The 18738-nt window shown below is 45.2% G+C and overlaps 1 protein-coding gene across 1 annotated transcript in view; it reads left to right on the plus strand.

The window, feature by feature from the left end:
- The window catches only part of LOC106570720 (regulating synaptic membrane exocytosis protein 3-like), an 89113-nt gene that overhangs the window by 61581 nt on the left and 8794 nt on the right, over positions 1 to 18738 (plus strand). The window contains exons 2-3 of the mRNA XM_014143202.3: positions 14568 to 14709; positions 18054 to 18166. Of these exons, the coding sequence (XP_013998677.1) occupies positions 14568 to 14709; positions 18054 to 18166 (255 nt within the window). The remainder of the gene's footprint in view (positions 1 to 14567; positions 14710 to 18053; positions 18167 to 18738) is intronic.

The raw sequence follows: 18738 nt of genomic DNA on the forward strand, positions 1-18738 counted from the left end.
CCTCACAGTGAAATGCTGAATACAACAGGTGTAGTAGACCTTACAGTGAAATGCTGAATACAACAGGTGTAGTAGACCTCACAGTGAAATAATGAATACAACAGGTGGAGTAGACCTCACAGTGAAATGCTGAATACAACAGGTGTAGTAGACCTCACAGTGGAATGCTGAATACAACAGGTGTAGACCATACAGTGAAATGCTGAATACAACAGGTGTAGTAGACCTCACAGTGAAATGCTGAATACAACAGGTGTAGTAGACCTCACGGTGAAATGCTGAATACAACAGGTGTAGTAGACCATACAGTGAAATGCTGAATACAACAGGTGTAGTAGACCTTACAGTGAAATGCTGAATACAACAGGTGTAGTAGACCTCACAGAGAAATGCTGAATACAACAGGTGTAGTAGACCTTACAGTGAAATGCTGAATACAACAGGTGTAGTAGACCTCACAGGGAAATGCTGAATACAACAGGTGTAGTAGACCTTACAGTGAAATGCTGAATACAACAGGTGTAGTAGACCTCACACTGAAATGCCGAATACAACAGGTGTAGTAGACCTTACAGTGAAATGCTGAATACAACAGGTGTAGTAGACCTTACAGTGAAATGCTGAATACAACAGGTGTAGTAGACCTTACAGTGAAATGCTGAATACAACAGGTGTAGTAGACCTCACAGTGAAATGCTGAATACAACAGGTGTAGTAGACCTCACAGTGAAATGCTGAATACAACAGGTGTAGTAGACCTCACAGTGAAATGCTGAATACAACAGGTGTAGTAGACCTTACTGTGAAATGCTGAATACAACAGGTGTAGTAGACCTCACACTGAAATGCTGAATACAACAGGTGTAGTAGACCTTACAGTGAAATGCTGAATACAACAGGTGTAGTAGACCTCACAGTGAAATGCTGAATACAACAGGTGTAGTAGACCTCACAGTGAAATGCTGAATACAACAGGTGTAGTAGACCTCACACTGAAATGCCGAATACAACAGGTGTAGTAGACCTCACACTGAAATGCTGAATACAACAGGTGTAGTAGACCTCACACTGAAATGCTGAATACAACAGGTGTAGTAGACCTCACACTGAAATGCTGAATACAACAGGTGTAGTAGACCTCACAGTGGAATGCTGAATACAACAGGTGTAGTAGACCTCACAGTGAAATGCTGAATACAACAGGTGTAGTAGACCTTACAGTGAAATGCTGAATACAACAGGTGTAGTAGACCTCACAGTGAAATGCTGAATACAACAGGTGTAGTAGACCTTACAGTGAAATGCTGAATACAACAGGTGTAGTAGACCTTACAGTGAAATGCTGAATACAACAGGTGTAGTAGACCTCACACTGAAATGCTGAATACAACAGGTGTAGACAATACAGTGAAATGCTGAATACAACAGGTGTAGTAGACCTCACAGTGAAATGCTGAATACAACAGGTGTAGTAGACCTTACAGTGAAATGCTGAATACAACAGGTGTAGTAGACCTCACAGTGAAATAATGAATACAACAGGTGGAGTAGACCTCACAGTGAAATGCTGAATACAACAGGTGTAGTAGACCTCACAGTGGAATGCTGAATACAACAGGTGTAGACCATACAGTGAAATGCTGAATACAACAGGTGTAGTAGACCTCACAGTGAAATGCTGAATACAACAGGTGTAGTAGACCTCACGGTGAAATGCTGAATACAACAGGTGTAGTAGACCATACAGTGAAATGCTGAATACAACAGGTGTAGTAGACCTTACAGTGAAATGCTGAATACAACAGGTGTAGTAGACCTCACAGAGAAATGCTGAATACAACAGGTGTAGTAGACCTCACAGTCAAATGCTGAATACAACAGGTGTAGTAGACCTTACACTGAAATGCTGAATACAACAGGTGTAGTAGACCTCACAGTGAAATGCTGAATACAACAGGTGTAGTAGACCTTACAGTGAAATGCTGAATACAACAGGTGTAGTAGACCTTACAGTGAAATGCTGAATACAACAGGTGTAGTAGACCTCACAGTGAAATGCTGAATACAACAGGTGTAGTAGACCTCACAGTGAAATGCTGAATACAACAGGTGTAGTAGACCTCACAGTGAAATGCTGAATACAACAGGTGTAGTAGACCTTACTGTGAAATGCTGAATACAACAGGTGTAGTAGACCTCACACTGAAATGCTGAATACAACAGGTGTAGTAGACCTTACAGTGAAATGCTGAATACAACAGGTGTAGTAGACCTCACAGTGAAATGCTGAATACAACAGGTGTAGTAGACCTCACAGTGAAATGCTGAATACAACAGGTGTAGTAGACCTCACACTGAAATGCCGAATACAACAGGTGTAGTAGACCTCACACTGAAATGCTGAATACAACAGGTGTAGTAGACCTCACACTGAAATGCTGAATACAACAGGTGTAGTAGACCTTACAGTGAAATGCTGAATACAACAGGTGTAGTAGACCTCACAGTGAAATGCTGAATACAACAGGTGTAGTAGACCTCACAGTGAAATGCTGAATACAACAGGTGTAGTAGACCTTACTGTGAAATGCTGAATACAACAGGTGTAGTAGACCTCACACTGAAATGCTGAATACAACAGGTGTAGTAGACCTTACAGTGAAATGCTGAATACAACAGGTGTAGTAGACCTCACAGTGAAATGCTGAATACAACAGGTGTAGTAGACCTCACAGTGAAATGCTGAATACAACAGGTGTAGTAGACCTCACACTGAAATGCCGAATACAACAGGTGTAGTAGACCTCACACTGAAATGCTGAATACAACAGGTGTAGTAGACCTCACACTGAAATGCTGAATACAACAGGTGTAGTAGACCTCACACTGAAATGCTGAATACAACAGGTGTAGTAGACCTCACAGTGGAATGCTGAATACAACAGGTGTAGTAGACCTCACAGTGAAATGCTGAATACAACAGGTGTAGTAGACCTTACAGTGAAATGCTGAATACAACAGGTGTAGTAGACCTCACAGTGAAATGCTGAATACAACAGGTGTAGTAGACCTTACAGTGAAATGCTGAATACAACAGGTGTAGTAGACCTTACAGTGAAATGCTGAATACAACAGGTGTAGTAGACCTCACACTGAAATGCTGAATACAACAGGTGTAGACAATACAGTGAAATGCTGAATACAACAGGTGTAGTAGACCTCACAGTGAAATGCTGAATACAACAGGTGTAGTAGACCTTACAGTGAAATGCTGAATACAACAGGTGTAGTAGACCTCACAGTGAAATAATGAATACAACAGGTGGAGTAGACCTCACAGTGAAATGCTGAATACAACAGGTGTAGTAGACCTCACAGTGGAATGCTGAATACAACAGGTGTAGACCATACAGTGAAATGCTGAATACAACAGGTGTAGTAGACCTCACAGTGAAATGCTGAATACAACAGGTGTAGTAGACCTCACGGTGAAATGCCGAATACAACAGGTGTAGTAGACCTCACAGTGAAATGCTGAATACAACAGGTGTAGTAGACCTTACAGTGAAATGCTGAATACAACAGGTGTAGTAGACCTCACACTGAAATGCTGAATACAACAGGTGTAGTAGACCTTACAGTGAAATGCTGAATACAACAGGTGTAGTAGACCTCACAGTGAAATGCTGAATACAACAGGTGTAGTAGACCTCACAGTGAAATGCTGAATACAACAGGTGTAGTAGACCTCACACTGAAATGCCGAATACAACAGGTGTAGTAGACCTCACACTGAAATGCTGAATACAACAGGTGTAGTAGACCTCACACTGAAATGCTGAATACAACAGGTGTAGTAGACCTCACACTGAAATGCTGAATACAACAGGTGTAGTAGACCTCACAGTGGAATGCTGAATACAACAGGTGTAGACCATACAGTGAAATGCTGAATACAACAGGTGTAGTAGACCTCACACTGAAATGCTGAATACAACAGGTGTAGACAATACAGTGAAATGCTGAATACAACAGGTGTAGTAGACCTCACAGTGAAATGCTGAATACAACAGGTGTAGTAGACCTTACAGTGAAATGCTGAATACAACAGGTGTAGTAGACCTCACAGGGAAATGCTGAATACAACAGGTGTAGTAGACCTTACAGTGAAATGCTGAATACAACAGGTGTAGTAGACCTCACACTGAAATGCCGAATACAACAGGTGTAGTAGACCTTACAGTGAAATGCTGAATACAACAGGTGTAGTAGACCTTACAGTGAAATGCTGAATACAACAGGTGTAGTAGACCTTACAGTGAAATGCTGAATACAACAGGTGTAGTAGACCTCACAGTGAAATGCTGAATACAACAGGTGTAGTAGACCTCACAGTGAAATGCTGAATACAACAGGTGTAGTAGACCTCACAGTGAAATGCTGAATACAACAGGTGTAGTAGACCTTACTGTGAAATGCTGAATACAACAGGTGTAGTAGACCTCACACTGAAATGCTGAATACAACAGGTGTAGTAGACCTTACAGTGAAATGCTGAATACAACAGGTGTAGTAGACCTCACAGTGAAATGCTGAATACAACAGGTGTAGTAGACCTCACAGTGAAATGCTGAATACAACAGGTGTAGTAGACCTCACACTGAAATGCCGAATACAACAGGTGTAGTAGACCTCACACTGAAATGCTGAATACAACAGGTGTAGTAGACCTCACACTGAAATGCTGAATACAACAGGTGTAGTAGACCTCACACTGAAATGCTGAATACAACAGGTGTAGTAGACCTCACAGTGGAATGCTGAATACAACAGGTGTAGTAGACCTCACAGTGAAATGCTGAATACAACAGGTGTAGTAGACCTTACAGTGAAATGCTGAATACAACAGGTGTAGTAGACCTCACAGTGAAATGCTGAATACAACAGGTGTAGTAGACCTTACAGTGAAATGCTGAATACAACAGGTGTAGTAGACCTTACAGTGAAATGCTGAATACAACAGGTGTAGTAGACCTCACACTGAAATGCTGAATACAACAGGTGTAGACAATACAGTGAAATGCTGAATACAACAGGTGTAGTAGACCTCACAGTGAAATGCTGAATACAACAGGTGTAGTAGACCTTACAGTGAAATGCTGAATACAACAGGTGTAGTAGACCTCACAGTGAAATAATGAATACAACAGGTGGAGTAGACCTCACAGTGAAATGCTGAATACAACAGGTGTAGTAGACCTCACAGTGGAATGCTGAATACAACAGGTGTAGACCATACAGTGAAATGCTGAATACAACAGGTGTAGTAGACCTCACAGTGAAATGCTGAATACAACAGGTGTAGTAGACCTCACGGTGAAATGCTGAATACAACAGGTGTAGTAGACCATACAGTGAAATGCTGAATACAACAGGTGTAGTAGACCTTACAGTGAAATGCTGAATACAACAGGTGTAGTAGACCTCACAGAGAAATGCTGAATACAACAGGTGTAGTAGACCTCACAGTCAAATGCTGAATACAACAGGTGTAGTAGACCTTACACTGAAATGCTGAATACAACAGGTGTAGTAGACCTCACAGTGAAATGCTGAATACAACAGGTGTAGTAGACCTTACAGTGAAATGCTGAATACAACAGGTGTAGTAGACCTTACAGTGAAATGCTGAATACAACAGGTGTAGTAGACCTCACAGTGAAATGCTGAATACAACAGGTGTAGTAGACCTCACAGTGAAATGCTGAATACAACAGGTGTAGTAGACCTCACAGTGAAATGCTGAATACAACAGGTGTAGTAGACCTTACTGTGAAATGCTGACTACAACAGGTGTAGTAGACCTCACACTGAAATGCTGAATACAACAGGTGTAGTAGACCTTACAGTGAAATGCTGAATACAACAGGTGTAGTAGACCTCACAGTGAAATGCTGAATACAACAGGTGTAGTAGACCTCACAGTGAAATGCTGAATACAACAGGTGTAGTAGACCTCACACTGAAATGCCGAATACAACAGGTGTAGTAGACCTCACACTGAAATGCTGAATACAACAGGTGTAGTAGACCTCACACTGAAATGCTGAATACAACAGGTGTAGTAGACCTCACACTGAAATGCTGAATACAACAGGTGTAGTAGACCTCACAGTGGAATGCTGAATACAACAGGTGTAGTAGACCTCACAGTGAAATGCTGAATACAACAGGTGTAGTAGACCTTACAGTGAAATGCTGAATACAACAGGTGTAGTAGACCTCACAGTGAAATGCTGAATACAACAGGTGTAGTAGACCTTACAGTGAAATGCTGAATACAACAGGTGTAGTAGACCTTACAGTGAAATGCTGAATACAACAGGTGTAGTAGACCTCACACTGAAATGCTGAATACAACAGGTGTAGACAATACAGTGAAATGCTGAATACAACAGGTGTAGTAGACCTCACAGTGAAATGCTGAATACAACAGGTGTAGTAGACCTTACAGTGAAATGCTGAATACAACAGGTGTAGTAGACCTCACAGTGAAATAATGAATACAACAGGTGGAGTAGACCTCACAGTGAAATGCTGAATACAACAGGTGTAGTAGACCTCACAGTGGAATGCTGAATACAACAGGTGTAGACCATACAGTGAAATGCTGAATACAACAGGTGTAGTAGACCTCACAGTGAAATGCTGAATACAACAGGTGTAGTAGACCTCACGGTGAAATGCTGAATACAACAGGTGTAGTAGACCATACAGTGAAATGCTGAATACAACAGGTGTAGTAGACCTTACAGTGAAATGCTGAATACAACAGGTGTAGTAGACCTCACAGAGAAATGCTGAATACAACAGGTGTAGTAGACCTCACAGTCAAATGCTGAATACAACAGGTGTAGTAGACCTTACACTGAAATGCTGAATACAACAGGTGTAGTAGACCTCACAGTGAAATGCTGAATACAACAGGTGTAGTAGACCTTACAGTGAAATGCTGAATACAACAGGTGTAGTAGACCTTACAGTGAAATGCTGAATACAACAGGTGTAGTAGACCTCACAGTGAAATGCTGAATACAACAGGTGTAGTAGACCTTACGGTGAAATGCTGAATACAACAGGTGTAGTAGACCTCACAGTGAAATGCTGAATACAACAGGTGTAGTAGACCTCACAGTGAAATGCTGAATACAACAGGTGTAGTAGACCTCACAGTGAAATGCTGAATACAACAGGTGTAGTAGACCTCACACTGAAATGCTGAATACAACAGGTGTAGACCATACACTGAAATGCTGAATACAACAGGTGTAGTAGACCTCACACTGAAATGCTGAATACAACAGGTGTAGACCATACAGTGAAATACTGAATACAACAGGTGTAGACCATACAGTGAAATACTGAATACAACAGGTGTAGACCTCACACTGAAATGCTGAATACAACAGGTGTAGACCATACAGTGAAATACTGAATACAACAGGTGTAGTAGACCTTACACTGAAATGCTGAATACAACAGGTGTAGACCATACAGTGAAATGCTGAATACAACAGTGAAATGCTTACTTATGAGCCCCCAACCCACAATGCAGTTACAAAAAATACGGATAAGAATAAGAGATAAAAGTAACAAGTAATTGAAGAGCAGAGACTTACTGGGGCACATCCCATGGTAAAATGTTTGAGAGTGCAGGCTGAGTTAGCTACCAAAGCAAGACACTTCACTCAGCAAGGGAGTCAGGGAAATCCAATCGCTATATAGCGAGAAAAATCTAAAATAGTCCAGATGTCATGCAGCTAGTGCGCTGGCGCTAAGCTAAGGTCGGAAAAGTTACAAAAATTCCCATAGCCTATTTCACAGAGAACAAGAAGTTCACAAAACAAAAAGGAGAACAGATGAGGCACTTAGAGCGAGCAGGTAGGACTTTCTCTTTCGTTTTGAGCCCACGACAAAAAGTCACCAGGATTTACCTTAAGGAATAGTTTTCCCTTACCTAGGGCATTGCATAGAGACCCTCAAATATTTTCCTTAGGTCAGGACATACCACTGTAGTTTGACAAAATCACCGGTGTCCACTGTCCCCCCCCCTAGCTCCCCATACTCTAAATCACCAGGTCCACTGTCTCCCCCCTAGCTCCCCATACTCTAAATCACCAGGGTCCACTGTCTCCCCCCTCCTAGCTCCCCATACTCTAAATCACCAGGGTCCACTGTCTCCCCCCTCCTAGCTCCCCATACTCTAAATCACCAGGGTCCACTGTCTCCCCCCTCCTAGCTCCCCATACTCTAAATCACCAGGGTCCACTGTCTCCCCCCTCCTAGCTCCCCATACTCTAAATCACCAGGCCCACTGTCTCCCCCCTAGCTCCCCATACTCTAAATCACCAGGGTCCACTGTCTCCCCCCTCCTAGCTCCCCATACTCTAAATCACCAGGGTCCACTGTCTCCCCCCTCCTAGCTCCCCATACTCTAAATCACCAGGTCCACTGTCTCCCCCCTAGCTCCCCATACTCTAAATCACCAGGTCCACTGTCTCCCCCCTAGCTCCCCATACTCTAAATCACCAGGTCCACTGTCTCCCCCCTAGCTCCCCATACTCTAAATCACAAGGGTCCACTGTCTCCCCCCTCCTAGCTCCCCATACTCTAAATCACCAGGGTCCACTGTCTCCCCCCCCCCCTAGCTCCCCATACTCTAAATCACTAGGGTCCACTGTCTCCCCCCTAGCTCCCCATACTCTAAATCACTAGGGTCCACTGTCTCCCCCTAGCTCCCCATACTCTAAATCACCAGGGTCCACTGTCTCCCCCCCCCCCTAGCTCCCCATACTCTAAATCACTAGGGTCCACTGTCTCCCCCCTAGCTCCCCATACTCTAAATCACTAGGGTCCACTGTCTCCCCCCTAGCTCCCCATACTCTAAATCACCAGGTCCACTGTCTCCCCCCTCCTAGCTCCCCATACTCTAAATCACCAGGTCCACTGTCTCCCCCCTAGCTCCCCATACTCTAAATCACCAGGTCCACTGTCTCCCCCCTCCTAGCTCCCCATACTCTAAATCACCAGGTCCACTGTCTCCCCCCCCCCCCCCCTAGATCCCCATACTCTAAATCACCAGGTCCACTGTCTCCTCCCCCCTAGCTCCCCATACTCTAAATCACCAGGTCCACTGTCTCCCCGCTAGCTCCCCATACTCTAAATCACCAGGTCCACTGTCTCCCCCCTAGCTCCCCATACTCTAAATCACCAGGTCCACTGTCTCCCCCCCCCAGCTCCCCATACTCTAAATCACCAGGTCCACTGTCTCCCCCCCCCCCCTAGCTCGCCATACTCTAAATCACCAGGTCCACTGTCTCCCCCCTAGCTCCCCATACTATAAATCACCAGGTCCACTGTCTCCCCCCCCCCCTAGCTCCCCATACTATAAATCACCAGGTCCACTGTCTCCCCCCCCCCAGCTCCCCATACTCTAAATCACCAGGTCCACTGTCTCCCCCCTCCTAGCTCCCCATACTATAAATCACCAGGTCCACTGTCTCCCCCCCCCCCCCTCCTAGCTCCCCATACTCTAAATCACCAGGTCCACTGTCTCCCCCCCCCCAGCTCCCCATACTCTAAATCACTAGGGTCCACTGTCTCCCCCCCCCCCCTAGCTCCCCATACTCTAAATCACCAGGTCCACTGTCTCCCCCCTAGCTCCCCATACTCTAAATCACCAGGTCCACTGTCTCCCCCCTAGCTCCCCATACTCTAAATCACCAGGTCCACTGTCTCCCCCCTAGCTCCCCATACTCTAAATCACCAGGTCCACTGTCTCCCCCCAGCTCCCCATACTCTAAATCACCAGGTCCACTGTCTCCCCCCTAGCTCCCCATACTCTAAATCACTAGGGTCCACTGTCTCCCCCCCCCTAGCTCCCCATACTCTAAATCACTAGGGTCCACTGTCTCCCCCCCCCTAGCTCCCCATACTCTAAATCACCAGGTCCACTGTCTCCCCCCTAGCTCCCCATACTATAAATCACCAGGTCCACTGTCTCCCCCCCCCCAGCTCCCCATACTCTAAATCACTAGGGTCCACTGTCTCCCCCCCCCCTAGCTCCCCATACTCTAAATCACCAGGTCCACTGTCTCCCCCCTAGCTCCCCATACTCTAAATCACCAGGTCCACTGTCTCCCCCCTAGCTCCCCATACTCTAAATCACCAGGTCCACTGTCTCCCCCCTAGCTCCCCATACTCTAAATCACCAGGGTCCACTGTCTCCCCCCTAGCTCCCCATACTATAAATCACCAGGTCCACTGTCTCCCCCCCCCCCAGCTCCCCATACTCTAAATCACTAGGGTCCACTGTCTCCCCCCCCCCCTACCTCCCCATACTCTAAATCACCAGGTCCACTGTCTCCCCCTTAGCTCCCCATACTCTAAATCACCAGGTCCACTGTCTCCCCCCTAGCTCCCCATACTCTAAATCACCAGGTCCACTGTCTCCCCCCTAGCTCCCCATACTCTAAATCACCAGGTCCACTGTCTCCCCCCTAGCTCCCCATACTCTAAATCACCAGGCCCACTGTCTCCCCCCTCCTAGCTCCCCATACTCTAAATCACCAGGTCCACTGTCTCCCCCCTAGCTCCCCATACTCTAAATCACCAGGCCCACTGTCTCCCCCCCCCTAGCTCCCCATACTCTAAATCACCAGGTCCACTGTCTCCCCCCTCCTAGCTCCCCATACTCTAAATCACCAGGTCCACTGTCTCCCCCCTCGTAGCTCCCCATACTCTAAATCACTAGGGTCCACTGTCTCCCCCCTAGCTCCTGATACTCTAAATCACCAGGCCCACTGTCTCCCCCCTAGCTCCCCATACTCTAAATCACCAGGTCCACTGTCTCCCCCCTAGCTCCCCATACTCTAAATCACCAGGTCCACTGTCTCCCCCCTCGTAGCTCCCCATACTCTAAATCACTAGGGTCCACTGTCTCCCCCCTAGCTCCCCATACTCTAAATCACCAGGTCCACTGTCTCTTCCCTAGCTCCCCATACTCTAAATCACCAGGTCCACTGTCTCCCCCCCCCCTAGCTCCCCATACTCTAAATCACCAGGTCCACTGTCTTCTCCCTAGCTCCCCATACTCTAAATCACCAGGTCCACTGTCTCCCCCCTAGCTCCCCATACTCTAAATCACCAGGGTCCACTGTCTCCCCCCTCCTAGCTCCCCATACTCTAAATCACCAGGTCCACTTTCTCCCCCCCCCCTAGCTCCCCATACTCTAAATCACCAGGCCCACTGTCTCCCCCCTCCTAGCTCCCCATACTCTAAATCACCAGGTCCACTGTCTCCCCCCTAGCTCCCCATACTCTAAATCACCAGGCCCACTGTCTCCCCCCCCCTAGCTCCCCATACTCTAAATCACCAGGTCCACTGTCTCCCCCCTCCTAGCTCCCCATACTCTAAATCACCAGGTCCACTGTCTCCCCCCTAGCTCCCCATACTCTAAATCACCAGGTCCACTGTCTCCCCCCTAGCTCCCCATACTCTAAATCACTAGGGTCCACTGTCTCCCCCCTAGCTCCCCATACTCTAAATCACCAGGTCCACTGTCTCCCCCCTAGCTCCCCATACTCTAAATCACCAGGTCCACTGTCTCCCCCCTCGTAGCTCCCCATACTCTAAATCACCAGGTCCACTGTCTCCCCCCTCCTAGCTCCCATACTCTAAATCCCAGGCCACGCCCCCCCAGCTCCCCATACTCTAAATCACCAGGTCCACTGTCTCCCCCCTAGCTCCCCATACTCTAAATCACCAGGTCCACTGTCTCCCCCCTAGCTCCCCATACTCTAAATCACCAGGTCCACTGTCTCCCCCCTAGCTCCCCATACTCTAAATCACCAGGTCCACTGTCTCCCCCCTCCTAGCTCCCCATACTCTAAATCACCAGGTCCACTGTCTCCCCCCTACCTCCCCATACTCTAAATCACCAGGTCCACTGTCTCCCCCCTACCTCCCCATACTCTAAATCACCAGGGCCCCTCTAGACCTTCCACATACTAACTCCATTAATATCCCCACATCGATCGCTGTGTGGGTCTGCATGTGTGTTTGTGTGTGTGTGTTTGTGTGCATGTGAGGAGATTAGTGTATTTTTAGTCTCTTATCATCTGGACAGTCTGTCTCGGTTGCTATGGTCACCAGAGCTGCAGCAGAGAGCTAGCCGGGGAGATGCAGCAGAGTGCTTGCCGGGGAGATGCAGCAGAGAGCTAGCCGGGGAGATGCAGCAGAGAGCTAGCCGGGGAGATGCAGCAGAGAGCTAGTCGGGGAGATACAACAGAGACATGCCGGGGAGCTGCAGCAGAGATCTAGCCGGGGAGATGCAGCAGAGATCTAGCCGGGGAGATGCAGCAGAGAGCTAGCCGGGGAGATGCAGCAGAGATCTAGCCGGGGAGATGCAGCAGAGAGCTAGCCGGGGGGATGCAGCAGAGATCTAGCCGGGGAGATGCAGCAGAGATCTAGCCGGGGAGATGCAGCAGAGAGCTAGCCGGGGGGATGCAGCAGAGATCTAGCCGGGGAGATACAACAGAGACATGCCGGGGAGATACAGCAGAGAGCTAGCCGGGGAGATGCAGCAGAGATCTAGCCGGGGAGCTGCAGCAGAGAGCTAGTCGGGGAGATACAACAGAGAGCTAGTCGGGGAGATGCAGCAGAGAGCTAGCCGGGGAGCTGCAGCAGAGAGCTAGTCGGGGAGATACAACAGAGAGCTAGTCGGGGAGATACAACAGAGAGCTAGTCGGGGAGATGCAGCAGAGAGCTAGCCGGGGAGATGCAGCAGAGAGCTAGCCGGGGAGATGCAGCAGAGAGCTACCCGGGGAGATGCAGCAGAGAGCTAGCCGGGGAGATGCAGCAGAGAGCTACCCGGGGAGATGCAGCAGAGAGCTAGCCGGGGAGATGCAGCAGAGAGCTAGCCGGGGAGATACAACAGAGAGTTAGCCGGGGAGATGCAGCAGAGAGTTAGCCGGGGAGATGCAGCAGAGAGCTAGCCGGGGAGATGCAGCAGAGAGTTAGCCGGGGAGATGCAGCAGAGAGCTAGCCGGGGAGATGCAGCAGAGAGATAGCCGGGGAGATGCAGCAGAGATCTAGCCGGGGAGATGCAGCAGAGAGCTACCCGGGGAGATGCAGCAGAGAGCTAGCCGGGGAGATGCAGCAGAGAGCTAGCCGGGGAGATGCAACAGAGAGTTAGCCGGGGAGATGCAGCAGAGAGCAAGCCGGGGGGATACAGCAGAGAGCTAGCCGGGGGGATGCAGCAGAGAGCTAGCCGGGGAGATGCAGCAGAGAGCTAGCCGGGGAGATGCAGCAGAGAGCTAGCCGGGGAGATGCAGCAGAGAGCTAGCTTGGGGGATGCAGCAGAGAGCTAGCCGGGGAGATACAACAGAGAGTTAGCCGGGGAGATGCAGCAGAGAGTTAGCCGGGGAGATGCAGCAGAGAGCTAGCCGGGGAGATGCAGCAGAGAGTTAGCCGGGGAGATGCAGCAGAGAGCTAGCCGGGGAGATGCAGCAGAGAGATAGCCGGGGAGATGCAGCAGAGATCTAGCCGGGGAGATGCAGCAGAGAGCTACCCGGGGAGATGCAGCAGAGAGCTAGCCGGGGAGATGCAGCAGAGAGCTAGCCGGGGAGATGCAACAGAGAGTTAGCCGGGGAGATGCAGCAGAGAGCTAGCCGGGGGGATACAGCAGAGAGCTAGCCGGGGGGATGCAGCAGAGAGCTAGCCGGGGAGATGCAGCAGAGAGCTAGCCGGGGAGATGCAGCAGAGAGCTAGCCGGGGAGATGCAGCAGAGAGCTAGCTTGGGGGATGCAGCAGAGAGCTAGCCGGGGAAATGCAGCGTTGAGCTAGCCGGGGAGATTTTCTCTTAGCATAAACAGTTCCTCTTACACTCTTTCTTTCTTCCCTTCTTCATACATCCATCCTTTCCATTGCTGATGTACTATGGTGTGAGATAGAGGGAGAGAGGGGAGAGAGAGATGGAGATAGAGAGATTTTTGAGAAAGAGAATGAAAGAGTGTGAGAAACTAGTGCGAATGTTTTAGTGTAGAGGACAGGCCTCTGGTGGAACTGATGAGAAACGAGTGTGAATGTTTTAGTGTAGAGGAAAGGCATGTTTTATGTGCTATACTTCTATGGTTCCCTTTCTTAATTCTAGTTTTTGCATTTTTTACTTTCAGTTTTATACACCACCCTCAAACAGATAGAAATACAATCTTTTTGGTAATTGAACATATATTTCACAGCGTTTTAGATGGTTCAATGATTATCTACATTCTCTTTGCTTTGTTTTGTCACATAAAAACAGAAATGAGCTTATAACTATTCGTATTTTAGCAAACATGAAATGGCGGAGCGATTTCTGCATAGTGCACCTTTAAACCTCGACTCGTTGTTGTCAGATACAGTACTTCGATACTAGATACTAGAAGTCTTCAGAAAGGTCTTGAGTGGTCCTTTAAACCCCGAACATTTAACCTCTAATCCCTGACCTCTGACATCTTATCTCCAGAAGAACGAGCGAAGAAGTTACGCAGTACGATCAGACGGAGCACGGAGACGGGCATCGCTGTGGAGATGAGAAACCGAGTCACGCGACAGGGTAGCAAGGAGTCCACCGACGGCAGCACCAACTCCAACAGCTCAGATGGAACGTATGTAACTAATGCTGTCATTATATTACCATCCATCTGTCATTATATTACCATCCATCTGTCATTATATTACCATCCATCTGTCATTATATTACCATCCATCTGTCATTATATTACCATCCATCTGTCATTATATTACCATCCATCCATCATTATATTACCATCCATCCATCATTATATTACCATCCATCCATCATTATATTACCATCCATCTGTCATTATATTACCATCCATCTGTCATTATATTACCATCCATCTGTCATTATATTACCATCCATCTGTCATTATATTACCATCCATCTGTCATTATATTACCATCCATCTGTCATTATATTACCATCCATCCGTCATTATATTACCATCCATCTGTCATTAAATTACCATCCATCCATCATTATATTACCATCCATCCATCATTATATTACCATCCATCCATCATTATATTACCATCCATCCATCATTATATTACCATCCATCCATCTGTCATTATATTAATATCCATCCATCTGTAATTATCTTACCATCCATCCATCATTATATTACCATCCATCTGTCATTAAATTACCATCCATCCGTCATTATATTACCATCCATCCATCATTATATTACCATCCATCATTATATTACCATCCATCCATCATTATATTTCCATCCATCCATCTGTCATTATATTACCATCCATCTGTCATTATATTACCATCCATCTGTCATTATATTACCATCCATCCATCATTATATTACCATCCATCCATCATTATATTACCATCCATCCATCTGTCATTATATTACCATCCATCTGTCATTATATTACCATCCATCTGTCATTATATTACCATCCATCCGTCATTATATTACCATCCATCCATCATTATATTACCATCCATCCGTCATTATATTACCATCCATCCATCATTATATTACCATCCATCCATCATTATATTACCATCCATCCGTCATTATATTACCATCCATCTATCATTATATTACCATCCATCCATCATTATATTACCATCCATCCATCATTACATTATCATCCATCCATCTGTCATTATATTACCATCCATCTGTCATTATATTACCATCCATCTGTCATTATATTACCATCCATCTGTCATTATATTACCATCCATCCGTCATTATATTACCATCCATCCATCATTATATTACCATCCATCCATCATTATATTATCATCCATCCATCATTATATTACCATCCATCTGTCATTATATTACCATCCATCTGTCATTATATTACCATCCATCTGTCATTATATTACCATCCATCTGTCATTATATTACCATCCATCCATCTGTAATTATCTTACCCTCCATCCATCATTATATTACCATCCATCCATCATTATATTACCATCCATCCATCATTATATTACCATCCATCCATCTGTCATTATATTACCATCCATCCGTCATTATATTACCATCCATCTGTCATTATATTACCATCCATCTATCATTATATTACCATCCATCCATCATTATATTACCATCCATCCGTCATTATATTACCATCCATCTATCATTATATTACCATCCATCCATCATTATATTACCATGCATCCATCATTACATTATCATCTATCCATCTGTCATTATATTACCATCCATCTGTCATTATATTACCATCCATCTGTCATTATATTACCATCCATCTGTCATTATATTACCATCCATCCGTCATTATATTACCATCCATCCATCATTATATTACCATCCATCCATCATTATATTACCATCCATCCATCATTATATTACCATCCATCTGTCATTATATTACCATCCATCTGTCATTATATTACCATCCATCTGTCATTATATTACCATCCATCTGTCATTATATTACCATCCATCTGTCATTATATTACCATCCATCCATCTGTAATTATCTTACCATCCATCCATCATTATATTACCATCCATCTGTCATTAAATTACCATCCATCCATCATTATATTACCATCCATCCATCATTATATTACCATCCATCCATCATTATATTACCATCCATCCATCTGTCATTATATTACCATCCATCCGTCATTATATTACCATCCATCTGTCATTATATTACCATCCATCTATCATTATATTACCATCCATCCATCATTATATTACCATCCATCCATCATTATATTACCATCCATCCATCATTATATTACCATCCATCCATCATTATATTACCATCCATCCGTCATTATATTACCATCCATCTATCATTATATTACCATCCATCCATCATTATATTACCATCCATCCATCATTACATTACCATCCATCCATCTGTCATTATATTACCATCCATCTGTCATTATATTACCATCCATCTGTCATTATATTACCATCCATCCGTCATTATATTACCATCCATCCATCTGTCATTATATTACCATCCATCCATCTGTCATTATATTACCATCCATCTGTCATTATATTACCATCCATCTGTCATTATATTACCATCCATCTATCATTATATTACCATCCATCCATCATTATATTACCATCCATCCATCATTATATTACCATCCATCCATCATTATATTACCATCCATCCATCTGTCATTATATTACCATCCATCCGTCATTATATTACCATCCATCTGTCATTATATTACCATCCATCTATCATTATATTACCATCCATCCATCATTATATTACCATCCATCCATCATTATATTACCATCCATCCATCATTATATTACCATCCATCCATCATTATATTACCATCCATCCGTCATTATATTACCATCCATCTATCATTATATTACCATCCATCCATCATTATATTACCATCCATCCATCATTACATTACCATCCATCCATCTGTCATTATATTACCATCCATCTGTCATTATATTACCATCCATCTGTCATTATATTACCATCCATCCGTCATTATATTACCATCCATCCATCTGTCATTATATTACCATCCATCCATCTGTCATTATATTACCATCCATCTGTCATTATATTACCATCCATCCGTCATTATATTTCCATCCATCTGTGCATCCAGAATGTACGTTATAAACTAATACTACCTTAGTTCTAGACAATACTAAATAATACTATATACGCAAGGAGTCCACCGACGGCAGCACCAACTCCAACAACGCAGACATAACTTATGTCCCTAATATATTACATGTTCTGTAACTGTTGTACGTGAGCGTTGTACTGCCTGTACTCAACGGCCCACCTCAGCACTGCTGGACCTATGGTTCAGTCCATGTTGTAGCTCTCACTGTCTCCTGCTACACTGCTGCTACATGTCATTAAACCACCATCCAACCATCACTCATTCATTCTCTTCCTCTTGTAGGTTTATCTTTCCCCCTACTCGTATGGGTCCAGAGAGCCAGTTTAGTGACTTCCTGGATGGACTAGGCCCCGCCCAGATCGTAGGCCGACAGACACTAGCCACTCCCTCCATGGGTAAGTCAGATCATTGGAGTCTCTGTGTGAAAACAGCTTCTGTGATGTGATATTATAATATATGCCATTATGCCTTTTCTATAGTGTACACGGTGCTTTCAGAAAGTTTTCAGACCCCTTGACTTTTTCAACATTTTGATACGTTTTATTCTAAAATTGATTAAATCGTTTTTTCCCCCTCATCAATCTACACGCAATACCCCAAAATGGCAAAGCAAAAACAGGCTTTTTGTTATTTTTGCTAATTTATTACACATAAAAACTGATATCATATTTACATAAGTATTCAGACACTTTACTCAGTACTTTGTTGAAGCATCTTTGGCAGCGATTACTTGCTTGAGTATTCTTGGGTATGACGCTACAAGCTTGGCACATCTGTATTTGGGGAGTTTCTCCCATTCCTCTCTGCAGATCCTATCAAGCGCTGTCAGGTTGGACGGGGAGCGTCGCTGCACAGCTATTTTCAGGTCTCTCCAGAGAGGTGTGATCAGGTTCAAGTCCAGGCTTTGGCTGGGCCACAAGGACATTCAGAGACTTGTCCCGAAGCCACTCCTGCGTTGTCTTGGCTG

This window comes from Salmo salar, chromosome 14 (genome assembly GCF_965601325.2).
Source record: "Salmo salar chromosome 14, fSalSal1, whole genome shotgun sequence".
Classification (NCBI taxonomy): Eukaryota; Metazoa; Chordata; class Actinopteri; order Salmoniformes; family Salmonidae; genus Salmo; species Salmo salar.